The sequence below is a fragment of the Ciconia boyciana genome, chromosome 13, assembly GCF_034638445.1.
Source record: "Ciconia boyciana chromosome 13, ASM3463844v1, whole genome shotgun sequence".
In the NCBI taxonomy this organism is placed as follows: domain Eukaryota; kingdom Metazoa; phylum Chordata; class Aves; order Ciconiiformes; family Ciconiidae; genus Ciconia; species Ciconia boyciana.
The window spans coordinates 9,640,997-9,667,356 of NC_132946.1; the positions used below are offsets into that span (position 1 = coordinate 9,640,997).

The following is a 26,360-nucleotide window of genomic DNA, read 5'->3' on the forward strand; positions in this document are numbered from 1 at the left end:
GCGAACAAACTATGACCTATTTTATACAGTACTGTATAATACAACTGGTTTGTGACAGTAGCTTATGAAAGGTTTATACACCCACACTCTTTATTTTGTTTAAATCGTAAGAACTATGAGAATTACATTTAGTAATTTAAACAGTTGAAAACAGTAATGAAAAATACCATAGACTCAGACTGTAAGAAGATGAAAATCCATTAAAGAAAATCTATTGGAATAACTTATTAGCAGGGGCTTAGAGTAAAATATATATATAGAAAGGAGTTTCACCCTAGCCTCCCAATGAAATGCCAAAGAAGCCTGAACATGAAATTGGAGCCACCAGCAATCTGTCTGAAATAAGACCTGACTTTTAAAGAGACAGTTCTTTACAAAGTGTGTATAATTTTAGCCTCTTACTATTGGAAGTCAACTTGTAGGCAATTATTAGTGAAACCTTTCACTTCAGGAAATCTTCAGTCACTTGTGATAGGAAAGTGATGTATCGAAAAAAGATATGTTAAACAAACAAACAAAAAATAAACCGGAAATTATGCCCATAGACATGCCTACTACTCATGAATCTGAAATGGAACTGTCAGAGGACCGCTCATCAGAAGAGGCTTCTGCAAAATGGGTATATAAAAGTGATGGGACAAACCTATTCTCCAAATCAGCAACAGAGTTTGTAAAAGGCATAGTCTTGCCTCCATGACTTTAGAGAACAAACAATTTCGAGGCATTTTTTGATTGACTTAAGATTAGATTAGGGAAGCAAGAGCTGACATACAGGAGACTCCCAAACACCAACATCCAGTAATGGAGATGGGAAAAAAGGGCTGAAAGATCTCCAGCAGAATTGGTTTGTGCAAGGCACCATGCTTTCCTAATATTTTGACAGAAAGATTAAGAACTCATTTGGATATATCTGGACGGCATTTTCACAATTCAAGGTGTACAAAGAGAAAAGAAATATTGGAAGATACAAGCATTAGACTAGATGAACAACTGACATGAACGCCTGAGTTTAGGAGAGAACAAACGACACAATTAGATATACTGGAGACTGTATTGCTACTGGTTATCAAAGTGTCCTCCAAATCATTCATTGACCTGAGATTCATGAAGAGACAGCCACAGAAACACAACAGTTTAGGGAAGAAGACCCTGGACTGAGAGAAAAACCCAGAATGAAGGCAAACAGTGGATCTTCAGTGCATCTGATTAATGCAGTTTTTTCCCATGTAAATAGTCAAGATAGAAAAAAGAGAATGGTGAAAACAGAAAGAACTGGCCAGAAATGGAGAGAAATCATTCCAGAGTCGCAGGTCCTTAGCAAAAAGCATTTTGGCATTTACAGGCAGAAGCCAACATGGGCAGAAAACCAGAATGCCAGATTTGCTTGGGCAGCTTCATGAAAACTGCATTTACACCCATTTGCCCCTCTTATTTCTGAAATGTTTTCTACTTGCAAAATATGATAGGTTCTGTAAAGTCACCAAATTTAAACTCTCACACAGACTAAAACAAATGATCACGTAAAAAAAAAAAAAGACAGTTACATCGAAAAAGACATCCAAGTGACTAATACTGCAGCCTGGGTTTAAAGGGAAGTCTGGGGCAAGTAGCTTCTATGTTCTGCAATCTGTCACCCACTTCTTTGCTAATCTCTGAATCATATTTTAAGACTCCACTAACAGTTCATGGTCTTTCTTTCCCTGCCTTCCCCCCCCCCCTTTTTTTTTTTAACCAAAAGAATCTCAAGTCTAGTTTTGCTGCAGGACTATTTGGAGGTTTTACTTTTTAACTAGTGACAGCCTTTTCTCCAGGCTTTTAATGCATCTCATAGTTATAAATAGAAATTTTGGTTTTGTGTATCTAAATGACTTACAAAAAACACCAACAGAATTTTCAATGAAAATGCTCCCATTTTTTCCACTATTATCTTGAAAAAGGTTAAAAGAAGAAAAAGAAAAAAAAAGATTGCAAAACCCATGAAGAATTTATCCTCTCCTTTAAAACAGAAAAACAAACAAAAAAAATTATGTTTATATAATCACAGAAAAATTGCCAAATTGCAATTGCCTTTTTTCCATTACAAATCATTATTAACAACTGCAGAGTGATGGGTAAAAATACAGCTTTGGTACTAGAGGATTAGTTCAGACTTGTGCTAGCAGATACACTGCTGTGCCTGTGTAAGCACGGTTCAGAAGATCATGTATTTTGTAGCTTATCTAAACGATCATCTTTCCTTTTTTTTTTCCCAAACATTCCCAACATAGTTTCAGAAATTAAATGTTACTGTAATCTTTATAACTTTTCAAAGACGTCTGAGTCCGGGGTGTGGACCAGTAAAGCGGAATCTGCATCATGAGTCTTATGACTTTTATCACTACATTCTCAGCTGTTAGTGCCAAGATTAAACTTTCAGAAACATCTCAAGCATCTTGAATTAGGCTTGATGAAAACCACCACATACTCAGCTATCGGCACCGCTTTGTTCTTGGATTTTCTTTTTTTTGTTGTTTTTAAATAAATTTTAAGGTGTTTTGTATAACTGAAACCTTATACATTACCTTTTAAATCAAAAGCAATCACATATATGAACCCATTTTTAAACCATTTTGACTGCAGCACTTTTGTTTTCAGAAAGAAACAACTGACTACCTGTAAATACAGTAATGTTTAAAAAAAAAGCAGAGCCAAATTCTTTTAATTGCAATGTCCTACTGACAGCAAGTAGCCTTCCACTTTAAACCTGTTTATACGGCTCAGTTTGAAACAAAGTAATCTGAGGAAATACCTTCAACATGTCACATCTTAAAAAATATATGTGTGTATATATATATATATGTTATATTATATAATGTATATTAAAAGCATAAAACCATGGAATACAGGAAGGTCGCCACTTACAAGAGCTCCATAATCAGATTAATTAAAGAACTACAGCTACAGTAAAAGGAGGGCAGATGAAATTAGAAACAAATTATTTTGTTTAAAATCTTCCTACAACATGACTACATTTCAACCCCCTTTGGTGAAAGCGGGGGGGGGAAAAAAAAGGAAAGAAACTCTCACATAAAACTGATGAATTCCTTACAGTTTACTGAGCTGAATTTTTCTAAATAAACCACAGAGGTGCAGTCTTTGAGAAATCCATTAGCTATTCAGACTATGTCTTTTCCTAGTCCAGTATTATTACCTACAGTACATTTCAAATATTTTTAAGCCTAGTGTAAGACATCCCATTTATATATATCCCATTTTCAGTATTTTCCTTGGGAAACTACTCAGTCCTGCAAATATGCATGCGATTGTAACTTCATTTATGGCCCCATTAATAAGGATCCATTAGAGCACATGACGATATTCATATGTTTATTTGCTTATGGAATGAAATCCAAGAAGTTTCGCGGTGTAGCCATTTTTTTCTGGGTACTGAATTTAACATTTTTCCCTTCCTCAATTCATTCTGCTTTGATGTGATATGATTATTTACTTTGATACAATTACATACAGCCATCCTTCAAAAGCGTGCAGACTAGACTTCTCCTGTTCAGCTTAACTTCATAAGTGTATTTAGCTTTTGAATCCTTCCTCATAATTCAGGTAGAGGCATACCACAGCTGTATAAGGAGTGACTGACTGCATTTCCTTGCTTCTTGACAGTATGCATCTGTTCCTGCTCTAGTGCTCCTAAAATATGCAGCCTGTTCTCCCCTTTATCTGCAATCTCATTCATATTTTCAAGGATTTTCTAGTGACAGAACACCTACATTTTGAGTTCTTCAAGCATGTTGCTGGTTGCATCTTCCCAAGGGAAAATATTCTTTCTATGAAAGAAGTATTTTTAAAATCTCTCAGTATAGGTGAGTAATAACTTCTACTGCCAAAGGAGAAATACAGCTTGAAAATCAAATGGAATGTAAAGGAATATTCCCTCCTGTAACTGCAAATCAACCCCCCCACCTGCTGTGAAGATTACTTTCTGTCTCAGTTTGGTTTAACTAGATTTTCCACACACTGTGTACATTCAGGGTTACAGAAGTACCTTGCAAAGCCAAGGCTATGGTTCATCTGTAAGAACTGCTAGTGAATAGGGTCACAATTGTTTTTGCCATAAAACCAGGAATATTTATTTCTTTTATTATTTTCTCTATGAACAATGCTTTTTAAAAATAAAATTTTACAAATTCTATGCAGGTGAGAAAAAGAAAAGAAAGCCCTTTGGAAACAAAATAGCTGAAATTACTAGACAGTGTATACAGAACCAATTGTCTTTCCAACAGCACACCAGCAGAGAAATAACCATTGTAACAGACAGTGTCAGTAGAGTGTTTTGTTCATGTAAGTGATGAATGAAGATTTAGGTATTTTCATAAAAAAGGTCAAGTATTTTCAAATTCCTTTCATTGTAGGACAGATACTTTTTCATTTCCAGTGATGTCTCATCAGTACTACATCTGCATAACACACTGCTCAGAGTCATGACTAGATGGGGTTTGTCCATTGCATGGAGGCAGAAATCAAATTAACCAGGCCGTTAACCAAAAAGCGAAGGCCTATTTCTTCTTGGAAATATTAAAGCAAAAATACGACTGGAGCTATGTGGAAAGAAAACAAGAAGAAAACAAGAAGATGCAGCAAATTGTGTCCAGTTTCAAATGGACGTTTTAGGCTGCAGATACTGATGAAATTGATATGGACAGCCCTAGATAAATGCACACTGGGAAAAGAAGTTCTCCTAAACAGATAATCTCATGGTAGATCATCAGCCTCATGAAACCAAAAGCAGGTCTTGCTATGTGTGTGCCACTGTGTCACATCCTGCCAAACATGATCTCAAATAACATGCAGGTTATTAAATCACTTATTTAAATACATTTACATTAAAGTAATTTCAGCAAATCGGAATAATAAAATCAGAAAGGACATCAACTTCAAAAAAAAAAAAAAAGAAAAAAGAAAAGCCCCAGCTCATCTGCTATTCACTCACATCCTCTGGAGGTTGTTTTTTTATTAGCAGTATTTTCTGTAGAAGGTAATATTTTTTAAAAATTCTGTAAAATATTCTGGAACAATTTTATCCCATCAGCTGTGCTATATTGGGGAGAATTGTCTTTCTCCCTACAAGTCTAAAGCTGTGAGCCACTCAACTGAGTCTTGAGTGCTATGCTTCTCTCTACATTTTCAGTCTGAAAGTAGAAACTGTTAAGAGTAAGGACTATCACACCTTAAATATAGATCATTTTGTGGAATGTAATGTTACAGCAGTGGAGCGGTATAGCAAACAAAATGTCAGCTAAAAATGCTGTAGCTTTATGATCTTAGGTAAAGGCTGAAAGAAACACACCTTTTTCTTTGCACTCAAAAAGAAATTTAGCAGGCGTATGCATTAAAGAGGTCAACAGTCCTGCAAGATGCTATTAATTTATAAAGTAATTTTCATGCAAAGTTTTCACACTTTCTATCCCAGAACACTTTTCAAAACTAGTAATAAATAGTATAAAAGACATTATGAAAGAAGAACAAAGAATTATGAACAAAGAAAAAAGAGAGACGCTTTAAACATACTGTGAAGCAGGGGAAGAATCAGTGGTTTATATGAGGCTACGTTATACCCTGGCCTACCAAACCAAGCAGACATACCATGTAGGGTATGGTTTCACATGACACAGCAGGCACAGGACAGATTAGCTGATCTAAAAGTGAGCGGCCATCACAAATGGACAGTTTTCCTTCCCTCTATTACTGTTGCACTATTTCCCTTATAGTGGATGTAAGGCTTGCGTCATTACCGGGCAAGTCAGTTTGTCAGGCTGATCCAGCAGAAAACCAACCCGAGGGGCAGCAGAACAGAACTGAAGAGCAGTTCTTTGTCAGATCTGCCAGCTGAACCAACTCACCAGGAAGCCATGATTGCTGGAGCCAAGAAAAGGAAAGGGTGGCAGAAACCTCGGTCAAGGAAGGACAGGACTGCCTTTTTAATGGGGAAGTTGTTGGATCCCCTTAGCTGCCCCATAAAAATCATACTTTTGGTCCCTACTTGAAAAAAAACCCCAAAAGCGTTTTGTTCTAGTTATGCTCTAATGAAAACTAAAACTTCACTACTTGTTTCAATAATAATCAACATGAATAATGAATAATAAACACACTTTCTGAAACCAGAAAAATAAATTAGGAGTGCCTTTGGATTTGTTACTTACAATCAGTTTACATTTCTAACTTCCTCTTAATATCCTTTAAATATCACACTGGTCAAGATTATACAAACATACTTTCATAAAATTACACATCTTTGCCTAAAACATACCCATGAAATAAGGTACACATAGCATCGTGCTGAAAGCCACAACAAAGCAGAACCTGACTGTTAGCTCACATTAAATGAGTCTTTGGCTGATATTTTCATGGAAGGTATGCTGATCTTTCTAGTAGTGTCAATAGAATCACATTACTGCTCGAGTCAGCATTTTCTAAAAGCTATTTGGCAGCTCACCATTCATCCCCTACAGTTAGATTCAACACTGTTTACAGCATCTAATAAACAGGGTTAGAGTCATATACAAATTAAAGAGATACTTCATTGCTATTCTTAAGGTAGTTAACTTCGTAATAAATTGCTGTATCTATTTTAAAATGTTTTTCTTCTTTTTCTTTTGATCATGACTCTTAATGCTTTATTTGTGACATCTGAGTTTTTAGTGACAATAAAGGCTTTGTCCTGCTTGATGCGACGAGCTCAGTGGTTTAATTAAAGGGGATTAATTGAATTAACTGAATTAATTAATTAAGTTAAACCAAATGCGCAGAAAGACAAGGTTAAGAAGTAGTTGCGTTATGGTATTCATTATTGTATGAGTGCTCACAATCCACTTCAGTGCAAAGTCAGCTGGGTTAGACTGAATCACTGGCAAAAGCAGTTTAAACTAACCTTGCTGACTTTACAATGAAATAGGGTTTAAGAACATTAATAAACAGCAGAATAATAATAGCAGAAATAAAAGCAGCTGGAGTACTAACAAAATTAATTATGGCATCGCAGCTGAGATTGATAATGAAAACCCCTGGACAGTAACTTCTCAAACTAGTACAGCTGTTTCCAAATTGCCATCTGTCTGGGCCCCAAGGCTATTTTATGTACGGATACTCTTAAATTAACTTAGCAGAGCTCAGTTAAGGAATTACAGAAACAATGTGATAATATTGAAAGCTAATGTGATATAAGCAATACGAACTTGCACTGGTTTAAGAAAATAATTGAAAAGGGGCAATCTTACAAGTTTCTTTGAAGTGGTGAAACAGCTGTATGTCCTAGAGTCCTAAAATAATTGATTTGATGACAGGAAAGCTCTATGAGAGTGATTAAAAGGAAATTTGTTTTTCCTTTTGAAACAATTGGCAAAGAAGGCAACGGAAATCTTATCACTACATTACTCTCCAAAACAACATAAATATAGTTTATGGAAAGATTAAATTTCTCCAGAGACAGGAGTTTTTTTGAATCAATTCAACTGCCAAATGACACAGTCCAATCCACCCTTACCCCTACTTTTCTTAGTTGCAATGTTTTGAAAATGGTTTTATCTTGTCCTCTGAAAATGCACTGGTAATTTTCTCCTTTAAGATTTTACATGCATGAAGACTGTAAACTATGATTGTATAATCACCTAATATTACAGACATCCTTTTTCACAGTGGTATGTTGTAAATATACAGATTTATTTCTTAGAAATAAGTGGGAAACATATGAATTTGTAACTCTTACTGGTATCATGGACAATGGAACATGTGAAAAAAATATGCCTTGATGGGATGATGTAAATGCTAACAAATTGAAGAGAGAGTCCAAAAGAGAATCCAAAACATAAACATTAAACTGCAATCATTTAAAATGAATTAGCAAGCCTGCTAGGTCAAATTCTATTGTCACCTTCAGGAATGCAATTTTTCAACAATTAACACTGACAGAAGTAAACATGTATTACAAAGAGAAGAATTTGGCTTTTATTTTTTAAATTTATAATGAGATTAATTTTATCATAGTAAATCTATGAATCCACTGTTTTCAGATCTATTTACATCTTCTTTCAAAAAAAAAAAAAAAGATGCCTACTTTTTTTTTTTTGAAGTAAACTCTTAATAAACCATAGTAAATAGGCTATGAAATCCCACAAAGACTTGAAGAAAACCTTTGTTGCTCTGCCAAAGTTTTCTTTACATATCAGTCAGGTCTGCTGGAAGACAACTTATGTTTCATGGATTTTATTTTTCATCATTTTTGTACACTGTTACTAGTTGCTATTTGTTTAATCTTCTAGCTCTAAGCTACTAAACCAAGAATTCTACTTCACTTACTGCATACGAACAGAACATATATATACACACATATAAATGCAGTTTTTCCCTGTTGTGATGTATGATTTTGCTCCTCAGAATGAATTCTTTTCAGCTATAAAATATCCCTTAGGCAACTGCATGGGTTGGTAAATAAAACCTGACCTTTTGTGGATTAAAACTGCAATATAAATATGAATAATGTTTGGAAAAATCTACACAGCCCTTGTAACAAGCTGCTATCACCAAAACAAAAAAGTCGTGATAGTCTTCCAGTTTTGGTATTTGTACTATAATGTATACTGCCCTGAAGAAAATTCTTTTTGTTCTGAACATTTCATAATTAAGCGAAGCAACGACCAAAAGGTCCTGCACATAGCACAGTGCAGACACAGAAAAGCATGTCAGCTCATAACACCTTGCAATATATAATACTGTAATAGCAAGGCAACTGAGAAGGCCATGATACATAAAGGAAGGCTTTGAAAAAAAAGTCTTTTGAAAAATTACTCTTTTATGACAGCTTTGATATCAGCTGATAGTTAACTGTCTTTATGATTTAAAAAATTCTACCCTGAGAATTCTGCAGACTGAATTCACACTTAAGCCTTCACAACTGAAACACAACCTGCAGGAACAGAATTCATTATGGTTCTGCTGTTGGTGTAGACATGCAGAACTGCTTTTGAGGTTGTCATTCATTACTGTCTTTCTTAATTATAAGCCTGCCTCTCAATGTATCTAAATATCTACTGAAAGAAATCTATTGCTATTTGTATTGGTATCAGTACTGGTATCAATGCAGACTCCTCCTTATGACAAGAACTCCTAACACTAGGAAGGAACATTGGAAGAATGTAAAGCATTTTGAAGTGTATGCAGAACACCAACTAATTCTGCAATTGGAATTGGAAAAGTAGATTTCTCCACAGGATATTTTCTAATGAACTCAGGGTGTAATACATATAGTATAAATCTTGCAATATTACAATGGAAGCAGATTTTACTGGACACATTCTATTAAACAGCACAATGCAGCTGAAGCTAGCCAGCGGGAGCTTCAGTCCAGCTCACACATTTTCCCTGGAGATCATGAAGAATGGCTGTTTGGGCAGGAAAAGTACCTCCAACAGGAAAACGCTTTTCCTTGCACTTGCAAACGTGCAAACCACAGAACTATCCAGTAGCTGCTGCTGCAGTCACCACCTCTCATCACAGGGAAAGCAGCGAAACTGAAGACAGACCTCTCTCTGTGCAAGAGCTTTGTCTAGCATAGGTAAGCCAGGAGGAGTTGCTGAGGTTGTCCAGGCCCTGGGGAACATGGTGGATGCAGTACTTGAATGTGATTCTCTCAATTGCAAACATTAAATCACCCTGTGGTACCAGCTTGTGCATGTGCCTGGCAGGTGAGCGCTCCAGAGGATTAAAGGAGGAAGCACACAGAGGCAGCCTTTTAACAGTGAACACGGTCCTAGAGGATGAGAGTCACCACTGATTCACTTCATGTTATGTGACAAAATGTGGATTACTTCAGAAATCCAGAGCAACAATTTAAAATGTTTGCTCCCAGTACCACCTGGAGTTTGCTGCACAGCTGTTGTGTGAGAGTGGGTTTAAATACTGTTCCACTTCACACAATAGAGGAGAAATTGTGTTACAATAGCACCATGTATTAAGATATTTATTGGAAAGATTTATACTATAACTACTGAACACTGTGTTCATTAGAAAATAGCCAGTGGAAATACCTACTTATACAATTCTGATTGCAGAATTAGTTGGTGTTCTGCATACGCTTAAGAAGGCTTGACAGCAAACTTAACACAGTATAACTGCAACATTACCCTGACTAGATGTCCTAAATACTAATGCTATCCAACAGATATGCAAGTACAAATAGGAAGTAATAGCAAAGAAGTTTAGGGAATCAAAGGTTTGCCAGTGGGGGAGCTTGAAAACATGGAGAACTTACCAATTTATAACTTTGTGTTTGCTGGTATTATAAAAAGGAGCCCATCTGGAAGTGCTGGGATTTCACACAAAAAAGAGCCTAGCATTTGTTTAAAATGTTATTATTGGCCCCAAGTGCCTATTACATTTATTTTCTGTGAAGGAAAAAACATCAAAATAAGGAAAGCTGAAAACAAGGGGCTATTTTGTAATCCCAGTTGTTATAATGATCGTTACTAGTAACAGATTTCTCCTTTCACATACATGAAAGGAGAAACCCCTTTCACCTTTGGGCAGAAAAGTCAAAAGAAGATTGCAAGCAGAAAGGGAAAGGTGTGGAACTTTCATGCCATCCTTTTAGCCTGATCTACTTGTAACTAATGATAGATAGAATGGAAGCATAATAAAAAGTGAAAGAAAAATTGCAGTGCATCAGGCTAATGACCTGACTGCTGTTAATTCCTTTGACATTTACAGAGCATGGACTATTTTATAATTAAAATGCTTCATAGTTTTAGTTTTAGTTGTATCATCTATTAAAAAGTAGGACAGTTTTGAAATAACAATAGACACAAAAGATTTGATGACCAGAGTTATTGAAGAATTGCAAGGCTCTAGTCACTTACAAGAAGCTCCAATTGCTACAGCAGTGATGTTAATACGTACTCTTTAGGTATGGACATTCTTACTGTAGTTTCTAAAATGAAGCATACTGTGAGGATGTAAAACACTTAATTCCAGAATACTCTATTTCATATCTGTGCATGACTACAATAACTCCATTTAATTAAAAAGAACAGTTAAGTTGCATAGAGAACAAGGAAAGAAAGAAACATTTGAGTGAAGACCCAGCAGGACATATTCAATATCTCAGCTTAGACTTTAAATGTGTAGAAATTGGGCACCTGAAGGTGAACCAATGAAACAATGGCATGGTCTATAGAGGCAGCAAAGAGAAAGAGCTCCAAATGGTGACCCACAAATATTCAATGCTGAGTGAAAAGCTGCCCAGGTCATTAGGCAACACAGAGGACAGAGGCCTCCCATTAAGCTGCCAGATTGCACATCAGCAATTTTCTGTCACTTGAAATCTGTAGATTTTTCTGGATAGTAGGTATCTAACTGACCAGGACTCAGCATTTTAAAACCTTTCACAGAAACCTGATTCTAAACTCTCTCGCCCTGCAGGGATTCAAATGTAAGTCTTTCCTTTCCCAGTGAAGTCCCACGAAAACCAGGCTCAGAATGGCTTTTTACACAGATGTGCTTTTGCGTACTGAGCTGAAGAGGTCTAAGCCATGACTTGCCCCTGGCTTTTAACTCCTGCCAATCACCTGGAGATTGGCACTTCCTCAGCCATGAACAGTAACCAGGTATGAGAATACCATCTCATATTCCGCTCAATTTAACCAAGCTGTGGGCTGCTGAAAGTCATTATCCCTCTCTCTCCCCAGTTCACTTTCTCCTTTGTGCTAGATACAGCAATCATGTGGCAACAGCGGTGTGGAAAACTAACCTGCCCCATAGCAAAACCTCTCACCGATCCAAACCCATGGTGCAGTTACACAATCACTAAAACTGATGCAAGAGCTACAGAGTGGGATCAATCCTTTTGGCAGCTCCCAGTTTGATCCAACTGACTGCATGAAACTGCACCCTGAATGCTCTTATGTAGTTCAGGGCAAAGATCGGCCATCTGAGAACACATATGCGACAGTGCCATCAGACTGAAGGACCACACAATGGTGACTGGTACAACATAATGGTCCCTCTCTCCAACACAGGAACAACAGCTGAATGACCTCTTCTCACCTCCATCTGTGGGTGTGTAGTTCACATCCCTTCATGTATCACGTTTGAGTCCAGCCCACAGAGGCTGGTAAAATGTAGACTGGTTGAGGAGCTAGTGAATCCCTCCTGCATTAGTAGACAACTAGAGGCTGGGCGAATAATCATAATTACAGCACTGTGCCTGAGTAAGTGAATGATAACTTTGGCCCTGTAAGTAAAGCCTTGTCCACAATCAGGGCAAAAAAGAAACATGTTACAGTGTTGGTTCTTAAGGCAATCTGGCCTCATTTCCCTTGGCAATTATATTGGATTGTTCGGGTTTGTTTTCTTTTTTTAGAACTGTACAGGCCAACTGCTGATATAAATAACTACAGGAAAATGCCAGTAGAACATTTACCAGATAGAAATCCCACAGTTCAAAAAAACTGTATAACCACCCATCTGGTAAAAATCAGTATTTACACGTTGTGTAGCTGGTAGAGGTCTGATCCTGCCCTAGGAAATACTGTGCCAGCACATTGTTATAGTCCTCTGAAATTATTGAGCTTTGGCCCTGTACTGTATTTTTAATTGCCACTTTCAGCTATACAGGCAACTAACTTAGAGTAAGTAGCGACTGTAAAGAAACAGCCAGGCATTTCCAACAAACATTGCCTTCTCTTTTCATTCGTGTGTGTGTGTCCTATTTCTTGATACAACTTGAAATATAAAAATTAAACACTTAATGTAAAAAGAAAAATCATTAAAATATACAATGTAATTCACCTACCTTTGGCTTCCTGCTTAGTCCAGAATTCTTTCACTGTTTTAATAATGTTTTTGTCCTCTCGCAACTGCTTTTGCCACTGACGTAGCTCTTGTATTTCACTATCACAGCGGACCTGGGAAAGGGAAAACAGAAAATGCAGCTAAAATTATATACGTTCATGTTACTCAAGACAATAAGACTTTTTTTCACAGGGCTGTGGCTGGGCAAATACATGACATCCATCCTTTCTGCAGGGCCTGATATAAAAGCACAATCCCAGAGGTTTACAGTTTTCAACTTATACAGAAATAAAACCCACATAATTGACAAACCACATTGAAAAGATAAATATGCCAATTAGGGGATCATTTTGATTACCAAGGACTCCTGAGAATCTGATTGCAGTGAGACGCTTATTCTTTGAGTTAATTAAAATTTAAAGCATTATGCTGAAGGGTATTAGTGCCTTTAGAAAACCACAACACTATAAAACCAACCCATTGACCAACATAATAGAGCAGAAGAGGGGCATGAAGGGTCATACAGCAGGAAATTTATTCCAGCAAACTGATTCACACCTGCTACCAGCTACAAACAGGCTTACTGACAATCCCAGCCATACAATTTTCACAAACAGGAGAGCCATTAATCTGTTATTTAAAGTAATTGGAATGCATTACATGATATCTATTCTTTGTCAGTCAATCACCCCTATGAAGGGTGTAATTCTGCTTCCACATAAAATGACAATAGTCACAGGCCTTGACTCCATTTAAGATTTAAGTTGAATTCTTCTCTTATTGCTTTTGTACTGGTGTAGATCCTACTAATATAAGAAAGAGCTAGCTTTGCATCAACAGCTTTTACCACTCTGCTACTTAAACTTGTTCTAAGCAGGATTTGATTAATTAGCAATATGTTGCCAGTTGTCTACCTCAGCATTCAGACAATTACTACCTCCAGGGGTAGAGCAAAAATCCAGAACAGATACCATCTCTTTGACAACAGTGGGGAAGGGACATGCTAGCATTAGCTTAGACATTGGTAAGTGATGTCCTGGTTTCAGCTGAGATAGAGTTAATTTTCTTCCTAGTAGCTAATACAGTGCTGTGTATTGAATTTAGTATGAGAATAATGTTGATAACACGCTGATGTTTTAGTTGTTGCTAAGCAGTGCTTACATTAGTCAAGGAGTTTTCAGCTTCCCCTGCTCTGCCAGGTGCACAAGAAGCAGGGAGGGGGCACAGCCAGGACAGCTGACCCCAACTGCCCAAAGGGCTATTCCATACCGTATGGCGGCGTGCTCAGTATATAAAGCTGGGGAAGAGGAAGGAAGGGGGGGATGTTCGGAGTGATGGCGTTTGTCTTCCCAAGTCACCGTTACACGTGATGGAGCCCTGCTTTCCTGGAGAGGCCTGCCCATGGGAAGGATTGAATGAATTCCTTGTTTTGCTTTGCTTGTGTGTGTGGCTTTTGCTTTACCTATTAAACTGTCTTTATCTCAACCCATGAGTTCTCACTTTTACTCTCCCAATTCTTTTCCCCATCCCACCAGGAGGGGAGTGAGCAAGCAGCTGTGTGGGGCTTAGTTGCTGGCTGGGGTTAAACCACGACAGTGATTATTCTCTTAGAGTCATATACAAATTATAATAGAATTATTAAAAATGCAGTTTCTATTTTTTCTAAATGTTATGTATATAAAATGTCATTATGTTTTAGGACTTGAATAACGTGGTGAAAACAAGCAGCAATAAGCTTGGTTTCTCCTGGCACATTTTTGCTTTCAGGAAGCCAACTACTTAGTTTTCTAGAAAATTTCGTATTTTTATTTTATTCTTACATGATATGGTAATGAGTTTACTCTGTGATTTGAACTCTATTACTCTATTCCATTACACACTGTTTTTTTCCACTTTCCTGAGATACATACAGAGCAAAAGAGCAGGACTTAGTTTTCCACTAGTTAAAAAAAAAAAAGACAACTTAAAGAAAACAATATAAATTATTTATCAAAAGTATTCTTTCCATCCAGAATTTCTCCTTTGTGGTGCAGCTAAGAATGCAATAGACAGTAGCTGAACTCCCACAGCACTTTTCAATCCACTTAGGAGAAGATAACTTGCTGTATTTCAGATAGTGCACTAGCAGAGCAGAAATACAATACAAGGCTATATGATCAATAAAGACAGGCAAGACTTTTACTCAGTGACTTGACATCAGATACCTCTTAGGCCTCTAATAATATCCCATTATACTAATATAGTTCTGTATTATCTTCTATAAAAGTTGTATGAAGTTCTTACAAGGTTGATATGAAATTTTAAAAATTAAAAAAAAAGTTAACTTACTGTTACTAGTGATCTTCTTTTCAGCTATACAAAAAAATCAAAACCATTTTCTATTAAATCCATCAAATACTATTTTCAAAAAGACAATATAATCCCAAACATAGGATAGTTTCTTCAGGCTTGCGAGAGACATTTTTTCTTTTATACTGTCATGTATGCTTTTATAGAATCCATAATTCCCTATTGCATGGAGTCAGCTTATCTGCACAGGAAAGGGTTAAGAGAATGCTTACGGGACATATAAATGACAGTAGCAGAAAAGAGGCAGGAAGACAGAGAAATTACTACCTCTATTTGTAATTATAAAATTTTTGAAAAAATGAAGAGTCAATTTATAACTGCAGCTTATGTAAGACCTGTATTTTGGCCCATGACAGGGCCACAGTGATCTCTGTATACTGAAAATAAAGAAAATAACTCTTATCAGTTAAAAGGCAAGTATAGTAGATCCTGTATACTCTCCCTAGATAAACAAAATAGTGAAAGTATAGTGAAATACATAGCAAAATACAGGGCTCTGAGATAAACAGGGCTTTGAGAGAGTCAGATAGACTCAAATACTCCGAAGTCCAACATTAAATCCAAGCAGTGAACATGAGCTCCCAGGACAAAGTGATTTTTTAGAAAAGTGAAAGAAAAGAAAAAGGAACACAGATACATCACCTGCAGTAAAACAGGTAATGGGAACTTCACAAAATATTATCAACATGTTCCAAATATGCTTAATAGATTATAATTTAGCATAGTTGTGATAATTTCTCAGAAAGTAGTCTCTGTTTTGTAATCAGAGTGCAATTCTACCACGATTAAAAGGCCATGACTCCGCAGCAAAATCTCCAGGCAAATAATCAAAGGGTCAAGAGTCCTGTCCAAACAACTGATGTGTATCTCCTGCAGACCAGCAATGCATGAGGCACTGACGGAGTCTTCACTTTGAAGTGAGAGTTCACTCTTACTCAAGTCACTCGGATTGAATCTACACTTGCTGTAAAGAACAGTGAATATTTGTGTGACCTTCTGGGTCTGAGCCTTTGCTAGTAGCCACAACTTGCTGGAAAGGAATACAAATTGTGATGGCAAAAGCACAACACCACTTTGTAAGACATAAAGATAAACCTGCTTCAGTTCTGATTTAACTTTTGCTCAAACAATATTTATGTATAAAATAGCACTGAATATTTACATAATGCTGTTCAATTTAAACTCCATGATATTACAAGATGTAGTGAAAATAAACTGCTTTCAATGCTAGATAAGAACATGTTGCACAACAGCGGAAGGATAACACTAAAGCTTTGACCAGAGACATTAGAGGAAATTGTGTTAATGAAAAATCCCTTCAGTCTAGAATAGTTAAGCAAATTGTAAAGATTAAAAAGACCCCGTAAAACAAATGGCAGTAAGCATGGGGTGAAGGAGAGGGGTGCAGTAGAGGGGTGAAGGAATGTATCTTCTTCTATTGGAAAAATGCCTGCAAAATTGATACCTACCAATCAAGGGTTTTCATCAGATACTGAATGCTACTGCCTTGGCCCACGACAGATGAATGGAACCCCAATAAAAGAGGATGGTGAGAAGTGAAGACAAAGAATTCTGATGACAGAGCTGTCTCAAGCCTTATTTGGGTGCTCCTCCTTGCCCTCAAAGAGACTCCTCAAGATGATCTCCTTATTCAGCAGTTGTAGCTTCCACTGCTGTTTGTTCTGGAATTTAATTCTTGATTAAACTTGGAATAATTTTCAGAGTACTCATCAGTGTCTTTGTATAAAAGATTGTAGAAAGGACTTTGTTGATGGCAGCCATTAATTATTACTACCAAAACAAGTATTTTTCTGAAATTTGCTTCAGATAAGGATGAATGTAGTGCTTTGATCATGCTTTATTATCAAAAAGTTCTCAATATTCTGTATCTATAGCTTTTTTTTCCCCTTTACACAGAGAAGCCTTTACCGCCTGATCCATTTTTGCTGATTGCCATGCGTTTTTGATACTGGCACACTTAGACAGCTACATGTGGCAGAAACAAGTGAAGTGTCATGAGAAGACACGATGCTCAGTCAGTTATATAACTAGATAAACTCTACTGCCTAGATCAATATGGTTAACGAAATATCTCAAAAATGGTCTGAGTCCACAGAAGATGTGTCCAAGAAAAAGAACTTGCTGTGGTTTCTCACACTTTATATGACATTGTTTAAGAATAAAAAACTTACAAGTTTCACATTTGGGATAGCGTTGTTAAAGACAAAACTATCCTGCCCAGATTTCTGCGTCTTTTACTTTTTCTGAAATCCAACAGCGAGTCCAGAATCCTTCTCAATCCATCTTTCAAACACGCACCTATGGCATGTGATTTTATGTCCTTTAAAGTGTATCTTGAGAAGACCAATGATGAAGTACACTGTTCCTTTATCACAGTGCCATGTAAAATATGTATGTGTGCTTGTGTTAATTATGCAATGTTATCACAATGTGTAAATTTTTATTTCAATAATAGTGTTTAAAAGTTCCAAATTCTGTGAATTATAAAACAAGATTTAATGAAAAACATCAGAAAAGAGTTTAAAATACTGACACAATAATATCCTTAGAATGCAAAAGGGCATTATTTGTAAGCGTTCAGTTATTACCACAATAAATCAGTGTTAGCTGACAAAGCTATTTATTTTAAAAGCAAATCATCTGAATTCTTTGGTAAATTTTCATAATATACTTTATCATTAATGCGATGAAATCCCATTTAATCTTAGTGTTCTCTTAATTTACAAGACCAAGGACAACACATTGCCTGTGTAGTAACTTGTTACTAATGATTTTTATTTTATATTCTGATTTTAATTTAAATTTTTAGTTTTAAGACCCAAGTTCTTTCAGCTCTAATAAGCTAAAACACGTAACAACTAATTTTATAGTCTGAATTATTTTTGATGTCTCCTACTTTTTACAGCTACAGTTTCTCTCCTCTCATTTCTGGGAACTAGTTTAGAATAATAAATAGTACTGTGAAAAATTTGAAGTTAATATATATAGCAAGGAAGGATAGTGCCCTTCAGAAGCTTTGGTAGAAGCACCAGGTATCTGAGCAACCTTGCACTGTTCAGCAAACAACTGTTATTGGATAACGGTTGCCTTTGCAATACTCCACTGTAAGGATGCCTGCAGTGATATTGTCAGTGCTAATTAACGTTAGTGTCAATGCCATCTCTGCTAAAAAAGAAAAATAAAGGAAAACAAGCAAGGAGAAATCATCACAAAAATCTATCAGTCAAGAAGATCATTTCAAGGTATTTCATCATCTTTGGCTGCATGGCACATTACAGTAGCCACTCATATATTCATGCTTGTTAAAAGTAGTAAAGAAGAACTTAACAGAGAGTGGTTTATACTGACTGTTATTTAAACACCTGACGTACAGACAGTGATGTCTCACTGGCCATCACAACAAAATTACTGCTATATCTGGAGACTATTTACAAGCTTCAGTTTTGATAAAGGCAGTCAAAAACATTTCTTTGTCACCAAAGTCACCTGAATTTCAAGTCCATTTCTTTCCAAGGCATGAAGGTGTTAGAGCCTTTCAAAGAAATATTTGACAGAATCTGTTCAGGATTTTAAAACTAATTTATTTCATACCCTAGGCTTAGCATGGCTGTTACCCTCCAAAAAAATAGTATTAGCCAATTTTCTATGTATTTATTTTATGTGCCTTGCTTTTCCCCCTTAAATTGGGGATTGTGTTAGTGTTGTATTACTAGTATGGCTTGCATCATCTGCTTGCCATTTTGTTTTCCCTTTCCTTGAATAACAGCCTTCATGCCTCTCCTACATCTCCTGTCTCATTCTTGGTCTCAATTTTTTCTCCTTTGTTTCTGTATGCTTTTATTTCTTAACAGACCTCACCAATCCTCCTTATGCATCTCCACACTCACTCACATATTCCTGCACAAAGCAAAATAACACTTCATCCTTTAGCAACTAGCCAAAGATCAACTAAAAAAAAAAAAAATTGTTCAGTGTTAATTGTACTTTTGAAAATTGAATTTCTGCAGATTTTCTGTTGTTGAGGAAAACAGTGAGATTACATCAGCATAAATGCCTGTGAAAAAATTGTAGTCACTAGGCATAAGGCAGAGCAACATCCAAAGCCAATGAACCATGGGGGTCTCAGCAGCTATTTATAGTATCTCCTACTTAAAATTTATGTAAGGATTTTCCCTGGGGCCTTCACAGTCCTACGGTTTCCAACATCAAGCAAAATAATTATAGATTACTCTTACCCGATAACCTCTCCAGAAGGACTGAATTACTATGCTTGCTTCTTCTTCTGATAGAAGGAGAGATAGAGGAATTGGTGGCCTAGGACTTAAAAAAAAATGCTTTTTAAACGGACAGGCTATAAACGTAAACTACTTTCTTCCCTAATAGTATATTTTATAAAAAAGAGAAAGGTTGTTCAGAAGCTTGAAAGATACCATTTCTTATTGCTCCAAAGATAAAATGTGCAAAGAATATCTCCTTCTAAAATATTTTCTGTGTTATGTATGCTACAATAGTTTCTTCTTTAAAACAATAATATACAAATGGCACATCAAGTGCAGTAATCTTTCTTACTCTTCTACACAGATTTCAAATTCCTACCATTATGGTAGGGTTTGAGGTGGTGGTAAGAAGGGAGCAAGAGAAGCAGGCGTGCCATTTGTAAAGCAGAGGAGGTTTTAGTGTGCATGCAACAATGAACAGATTTATGACATAAATGTTTCTAACAAGTATTAACTACACAAAATGTAAATATATTTTAGCACATTAATTTACATTATGATTTCACTTAAAAGTAAAATGTACTGAAAAAAGTAATGATTATCATATCTGCATAAGCATGGATCCATGTTTAGAAATGTCTAAACAAGTTCTTAAAATGCTGAAATTTTAGTTTTGATAGCATATACACATTGTTTGGTGATAAAAGAAAGTAATACATACATGAAGTCAACAGTTTTGAGCCAAAATATACAGTAATTTGAAAGCATTTTTGGTGATTCCATTGCTACCAATTTTAACGGGGAACACTCTAAACTATAATTTCAATTCAGCCATCACTAACAAAAACTCATATCACTATATCAAATCTTGCTACCCAAAAGCCATTTCCTATGGATGTTGATTTATTTCTCACACACAACGATCAGAAAGCACCCACTGAAAAGGAGAAAAAAAAAAATCCATTTATATAGTTTCTTTTATAATAAATGTAATTTACAGCTAATGAACTATAGGGCAATAAAGTTGCAACTCATGAAAATACCAGTTATAAACAGTAGACTTGGCACAGTGTTAGAATGGCTGCTAAGAGCCACTCTCCCTGCATGGGGGACAGATTGAACACAGCTTTGACTTGGAAGACCACAGCATTATGAATTTGGATGCAGCAATCATTTGGATTTAACTATCAAATATGTTTTTGTCTATACCAGTTGTAAACTGTCTATTTTACCAAAACTACAGACACATGCAACCCATGCAGGAACATTATTTATAGTATTTATACTATAAAGACACATATACTGCGAAGACCATCAATTACCAAGCTATTTATGCAGTCTTACATTTTCTGGCTAAAACATTACTGCTGCCATTTCTTTTGGAAATTTATTTTACCGTATATTACAGCTCAAGCTAGGAGGCTTGACAGCTTAAATTTTCCTTTCACTTAATTTCATTCATATTAGTCTCTGCCCTAGTAAGCTTCCTATGCTCTCTGACGTGCTTCTCTTAGGGCTTGTCTTCACTGAAGGAGCATTTCAACTTAGAGCACAATCTTAACTATTATCTAATGCTATACTGACTACACCGTTTGAGGCTGTGTACTCAGCTAAATTGGTCTCATCATCATGTCAGCTGGGTTTTGGCCTACATTTATTTTAATGTGAAAAACCTTGGTCTGTTTGGAAGAGTAGAAATGAGACAAAAATAAAAAGAAGTCTCTCCATTAAGCTAAACAGTTTTAGCTCTGTGAACATTAATTAGCATTTCCACTGCTCAAGGGAAATTGTAAATGCTGGACAAGCAAGGCTTCCTGAGCTAACTGCTTCTTATAATCAGATTTTAAAATATGAAGTTGGACTGTGCTGGTTTGGCTGATAGGCTTTCATCCTCTGTTCTATTTTTGATCTTTTTGAAAACCAAAACTTACAGTGGGAAAATCACAGAAAGACCTACATATTTTACAGCAGTTACATCAAAGACATTGAACTTTCTCTAAGAATGAGTACATCTCTAAAGAACAAACTGAGATTTCTCCTAGCCTGCAAGGCTGACTCTAGCATTAATTTGCTTTCATTTTCAAATTATTAAAATGTCTGGTTTATAATCCAACACTAAATTTGAGAAACTAATATAAAATCAAGCAAGAAACGGGACTTAATTTTCAGTATGACAGTCACTGGCAAATATCAATCATTTCAGCAGGGCAGCTGTAAAGAACAGAAGTCATGCCAGGTCCAGTTTTGTCTAAGAGAATATACGCAACTGTCTTCAGATGAAATAAAAATAGAATCTGAGCAGAGGCAATCACCCCTCAGCAGTGAACTAGGAAAAGAGGGAATATGTCATTTGTGGCAGAAGACAGCTGTATGCCTCCAAGAAGATTAAAACTGACAGTAAAATGTACATTAACTATATTCTGCTTATTTAGTCTTTGATTATGCACAATCTTAAAAGCCCACACATTAAAAGTATTGATATCTATTTTGATATATATATATATATATATCTCAGATATATTGTTTAACATAAGTTGCACCTGTAAAAGAGCATCAGTAAAATGATTTTTCTTAAGTATTGTATTTTACCAAATCTGAATAAAGCAGACACTGACCAGAGGAAAGTTAAATTCCAGAAACATGTTTCTTGCTTTCTGAGCGACTTGTACAGATCCTGATTATGTGAGATACTTACTAATTATATTACATTATGCAGGTGGAATTTGGCACCCAGGAGAATAAAGCAGACTGGCATTAAATATAAATGTATGAGGTATTGAAAAAGGTTCTTACTGAAGATGTGTATCTGATTTCCTCATGGACAGCATCTGGGTTTCTCAATGAACTCTCAAGAAGGGGGGGAAAAAGGCCTTCCATCATCTTGTCACCAAAATAGACAAGCTAACCTGTGGGGGTCCATAGTCACGCTGATGGACACTGTATACAGTCAGTATTTTTACACCGTAATGTCGAGAAACCCCAATTGTCATTAAGTTCCCAATCTGTCCTACAAATAGAAGGCCTGATTCCTTCCTTGAAAAGGAAATACAAGAAAAAATTTAATCAAGCAAAATTTTCACTATGTATAATTCAGGATTTTGTAATTGCTCTTTTTATTCAAATCTGTTTCCTAACAGTAACAGACAACCACCAAATTTAACCACCAGCCTTACAGCTAGCTGCCTGCAGGACCACGGTGCTAGCTACAAAGAGCATCAGTGCCTGGGGCGGATGCTGTGCAGGTGACAGTGGAATACCCAAGTGCAGTCAATGAACGATCAGAATTTCTGGGTTTAGAAAGCTCATCTCTAGAAATATTGAAGCAACCCTAACAAGAAGAATCAGCCTTCCGGAGGCCTGTAAGTTTCAGTATGACAGCCACCGCCATATTAAACAGCCACAACCACTTCACCTTAAATTTGACTGTGATGGTTATTGTTTTTGAATATTTATATCATGTATGAACACAGGCAATGACAGAGTCAGTGCAAAATTCATAATTTAAAAGACAAAAGAACAGACCAAAGAATAGGGATAAACGTAACACATGCAAATAAACGACCATGGTGATCTGCCTAACTCTTAAAAAAAGGATTCTGAGAAAGTCTTTGGTTTGGAAAGTACTCCAAAAATTCATATGCTGGTCTGAACAATAAAAAAAAAATTGTTCTGGAAATTTTTCAAAGTAGTTTTCTTTTATATTTTCAGTATTTTTTATTCCTACTCAGAGAATCTAGAAATATTACAGCATATTAAGTCCTTATTCTTACATGCCTATCCAGAGTTGCAAAAGTGTGCAACAATGAAAAAGTATTGTTTTGATTCAAAATAAATGTCTCAAAAATCTCTGATTATAGATACTATTCAGATCATTTACCCAAAAAGTAGCAAAAAGATTGTTCATAAAGAATCAGACACTGAAGTACTGATTTATCTGACCTGGTATTTAAAATCAATTAGATATATTAATCACATATTACACTATCACTGTATGAGCCTCACAGGTTTACAGGGAAATATTCCCACAGACACTTGACAAAAATACCCTGAAACATTTTCACAGGTCAACCTCAGTGTGAACTGAGACCTTTCTTTGTAACATTGTTAGTATTAATACAACTATTCAATGGTCAGAAAGAAATTACTAACTACTGGCTTTCTTTTGCAATAATCTAAATGCACTAGAATAAGAGAAGAGTATTTGGAGAAAAAAATCCTTACAATATATAAGAAAATATTTTTGTGCATTATATGGAGGGTACATTTTTGAAGGATTGTGAATGTGAGAATAACCGAATTTAATCTTCTGAAGAAAGGAAGTGCAAACAAGCAGACATTTTGAAGTGTGACTCCTGCTAACTGTCTGAACTCTTCTTCTCTATCACCTTCCCCAAATAAAAGCTCCTTGATACTGTCAATAGCTACATGAAGACTAAAAAAAAAATAAATATATATATATATATTTTGACCCCTTTTGCCCCCCCTCCATTCTCTGCAGCTTCCACTGCTTTGCTGGTCTTTTGAATACACTTTTGTCTTTGGAATATTCTCAAATATAAAGTCTATAGGTTGTGAACAAACAAAACATTTCACTTTCAAATCTCCTGTTTCATTTCTGTCTCAGCCACAATTCTAACAAAACAAAAACAAAAAAGAGGCAAAATATTACAGTATAGTAAAACCATAAAATACACTCAGAAGTATTATTAAAGCAGCCAAAGTGATAATATGAATACAACTGTTAACACATACAAACTATTTAGATACTTATTTACCTATTTATAATGAAGAAAAGATGTGGCAAAAAGAAAAGATAGTGTGGAACCAACATGAGAAAGTTGGGAAGTGGGGGGGCAGAGTCATATAACGGACAGGAGAATGAGGCAGAACAGGTGAATGGTAACAAGAATGTGAGAGGAATTAGAGAAAGCATAGCAAGAAGTCTTAGTAGTGAGAACATGTCAAAATAATAGCAGAGCAAGAATCCTTTGTCTTAAGTTCTGTCTGAAAATTATAGTGGCTTTCTTGCCTCTTAATATGCTCTCTACTTTGGGAGGACTTATCCATTTCAATGACAAAACTCAGGCCTCCTTCTACGCTTGCATACCTGCTACATATTTTGCAAGTCACAATGTGTTGCCTCAGTTTTCTCTTTTGTAGGACCACTATGTAGTCTGTAAGAGTGTTTGTGGTCCTGGACTGAAGGAAACAAAACATAGACCTATTCCAAAGTCCACTCATGTCAACAGGGAAATTTCCATCTATGTTTGTGTACTTTAGATCAGACGTTGTATCCTGTAAACATGAAAAACTAACAGCAGCAAAAATAATCTCCAATTAGTGCTCTAACAGCAACATTGGGAAGATGTCACAAACCACTAAGACGTTTTCAATTTTCTCAGTGCCATTTTGACAATCTTTACATAATTAAGGCAGGTTTCAACACTGCATCAGGATCTGTAGCCATAAAACCTCAAGCTCATAAAACACCACTACACAATATAAATATTGTATACATAAACTTTGAGCAATTTTCCAACACACAGTTGTAGTTTTTTAAGTCAAAATTTTCTCCTTCATTAACTTGAATTCTGCCACGTTACTGGAATGGCAATTCTTTACTTGGATCCACATAGAACATCCATACAGACATATTTGTTGGACTTTTCTGTTATTACAATTAAGTGTGCTGCTCACCATACCCCCCCACCCCCAAATTTAAAGCTCAAATTATTAAAGAAAAAGAAAGAAAAAACATAATGCAAATTAAGTATACTCTAAACATGGCTGGTTTAGAGACAAACCAGTGAAATATAGCACTGTGCAGAAAGCAAAGCCTGTAGAAACTGGGCACATTATGGAAAGAAAGAAATCAGTCACCCGTGCACAATTACCCCTATTGGCCATCTGAGAACTGACAATGAAGTCAACTGTAAAGGCAGCTGAGACCAGCAGACTTCACCTAATTAAAATATTGGGGGGGACAGAGAAAAAAAAAAATCAATGTATATATATGTATATACAGATATTTGGCAAAAAGCCCCTACTTCAGATTTAGTAATCATTTATAGACATATATATATTTATCTTAGCTGTCCACTTCATTAAAGCCATGATAAATTTATTTTCTCTGTATCTGCACATTTGTTTTGGTATACACAGACAGATTAAACCAGGAAATGTGTCCTTCTGAACTGAGTATCAACTAAATACCTCTATACAGAAAATGAGAAAATGCAGATAAATAAATTCTTGTGAACGAATGTTTATTTATAAAATACACCTTCAGTTCCTGTAACCCCTGAAAAATATGCAAAGACTGATCTTCAACAGCCAGGAAAATACTTATGCTTATTCCTAACCTAGATCCATATACCATTCTCTTTCATTGAATGTAAGGGTTGAAGGTGAACTTGAACAATACTGTCATATTATTAAATTCACGTGGCAGTAGACTTTTATGATATCAGTATTTTTCAGAGCAGTGGAACTATTTTTTATTGTTTTCTTCATATTTCTTTCATTAATATGCTAAAGAAGGTTGAGTAACGATACTCCCATGATACTCAGAATAAAGACTCAGCCTATCTATGCCAGAAAAGCAAAATTTAAGGGGGATCAGGGCATAAACACAGATCACTCTCTTTCCCTGTCCCTGATTCAGTACATAGAGCTTGGTTACTTGCGATTGAGCTTCACTGCCATTCAACCAGAAACACCACTGGAAAATGCTGACAAAAGGCAACTGTTTTGCTCATTAGCATATTTATAGGAGTACGAAACATTCAAGGCTCTAATTCTATTTACTTTACTTGGCTATATCAGCAGTCCTGAATGTAGGAATAGGGACATCAGTAAGTATCTCAGCAAGCTTCCAAAAACTTTTGTTAATTTCTTGTTAAAACTCCAGTTTCCTGTCCTCTGAAAGGTACAGCTGTA

At 36.0% G+C, this 26,360-nt stretch overlaps 1 protein-coding gene across 13 annotated transcripts in view; it reads right to left on the reverse strand.

Annotated features, from left to right (window-relative positions):
- Positions 1-26,360, reverse strand: part of IQCK (IQ motif containing K) — a 173,608-nt gene that overhangs the window by 132,253 nt on the left and 14,995 nt on the right. For 7 of the 13 annotated variants that reach the window (XR_012044877.1, XM_072877712.1, XM_072877710.1 and 4 more), the window contains 3 exons: positions 19,440-19,524; positions 15,163-15,186; positions 12,836-12,947 (listed from right to left, as the gene is read on the reverse strand). Coding sequence is in view for 10 of the 13 variants with exons in the window: in XM_072877712.1 (XP_072733813.1) it covers positions 12,836-12,947; positions 15,163-15,186; positions 19,440-19,524 (221 nt within the window). In the remaining 3 variants the exon portion in view is untranslated. Of the gene's footprint in view, positions 1-10,369; positions 10,431-12,835; positions 12,948-15,162; positions 15,187-16,652; positions 16,866-19,439; positions 19,525-26,360 lie in introns of those variants that run through there. The other 6 variants (XR_012044878.1, XM_072877706.1, XM_072877713.1 and 3 more) reach the window with 3 other exon arrangements.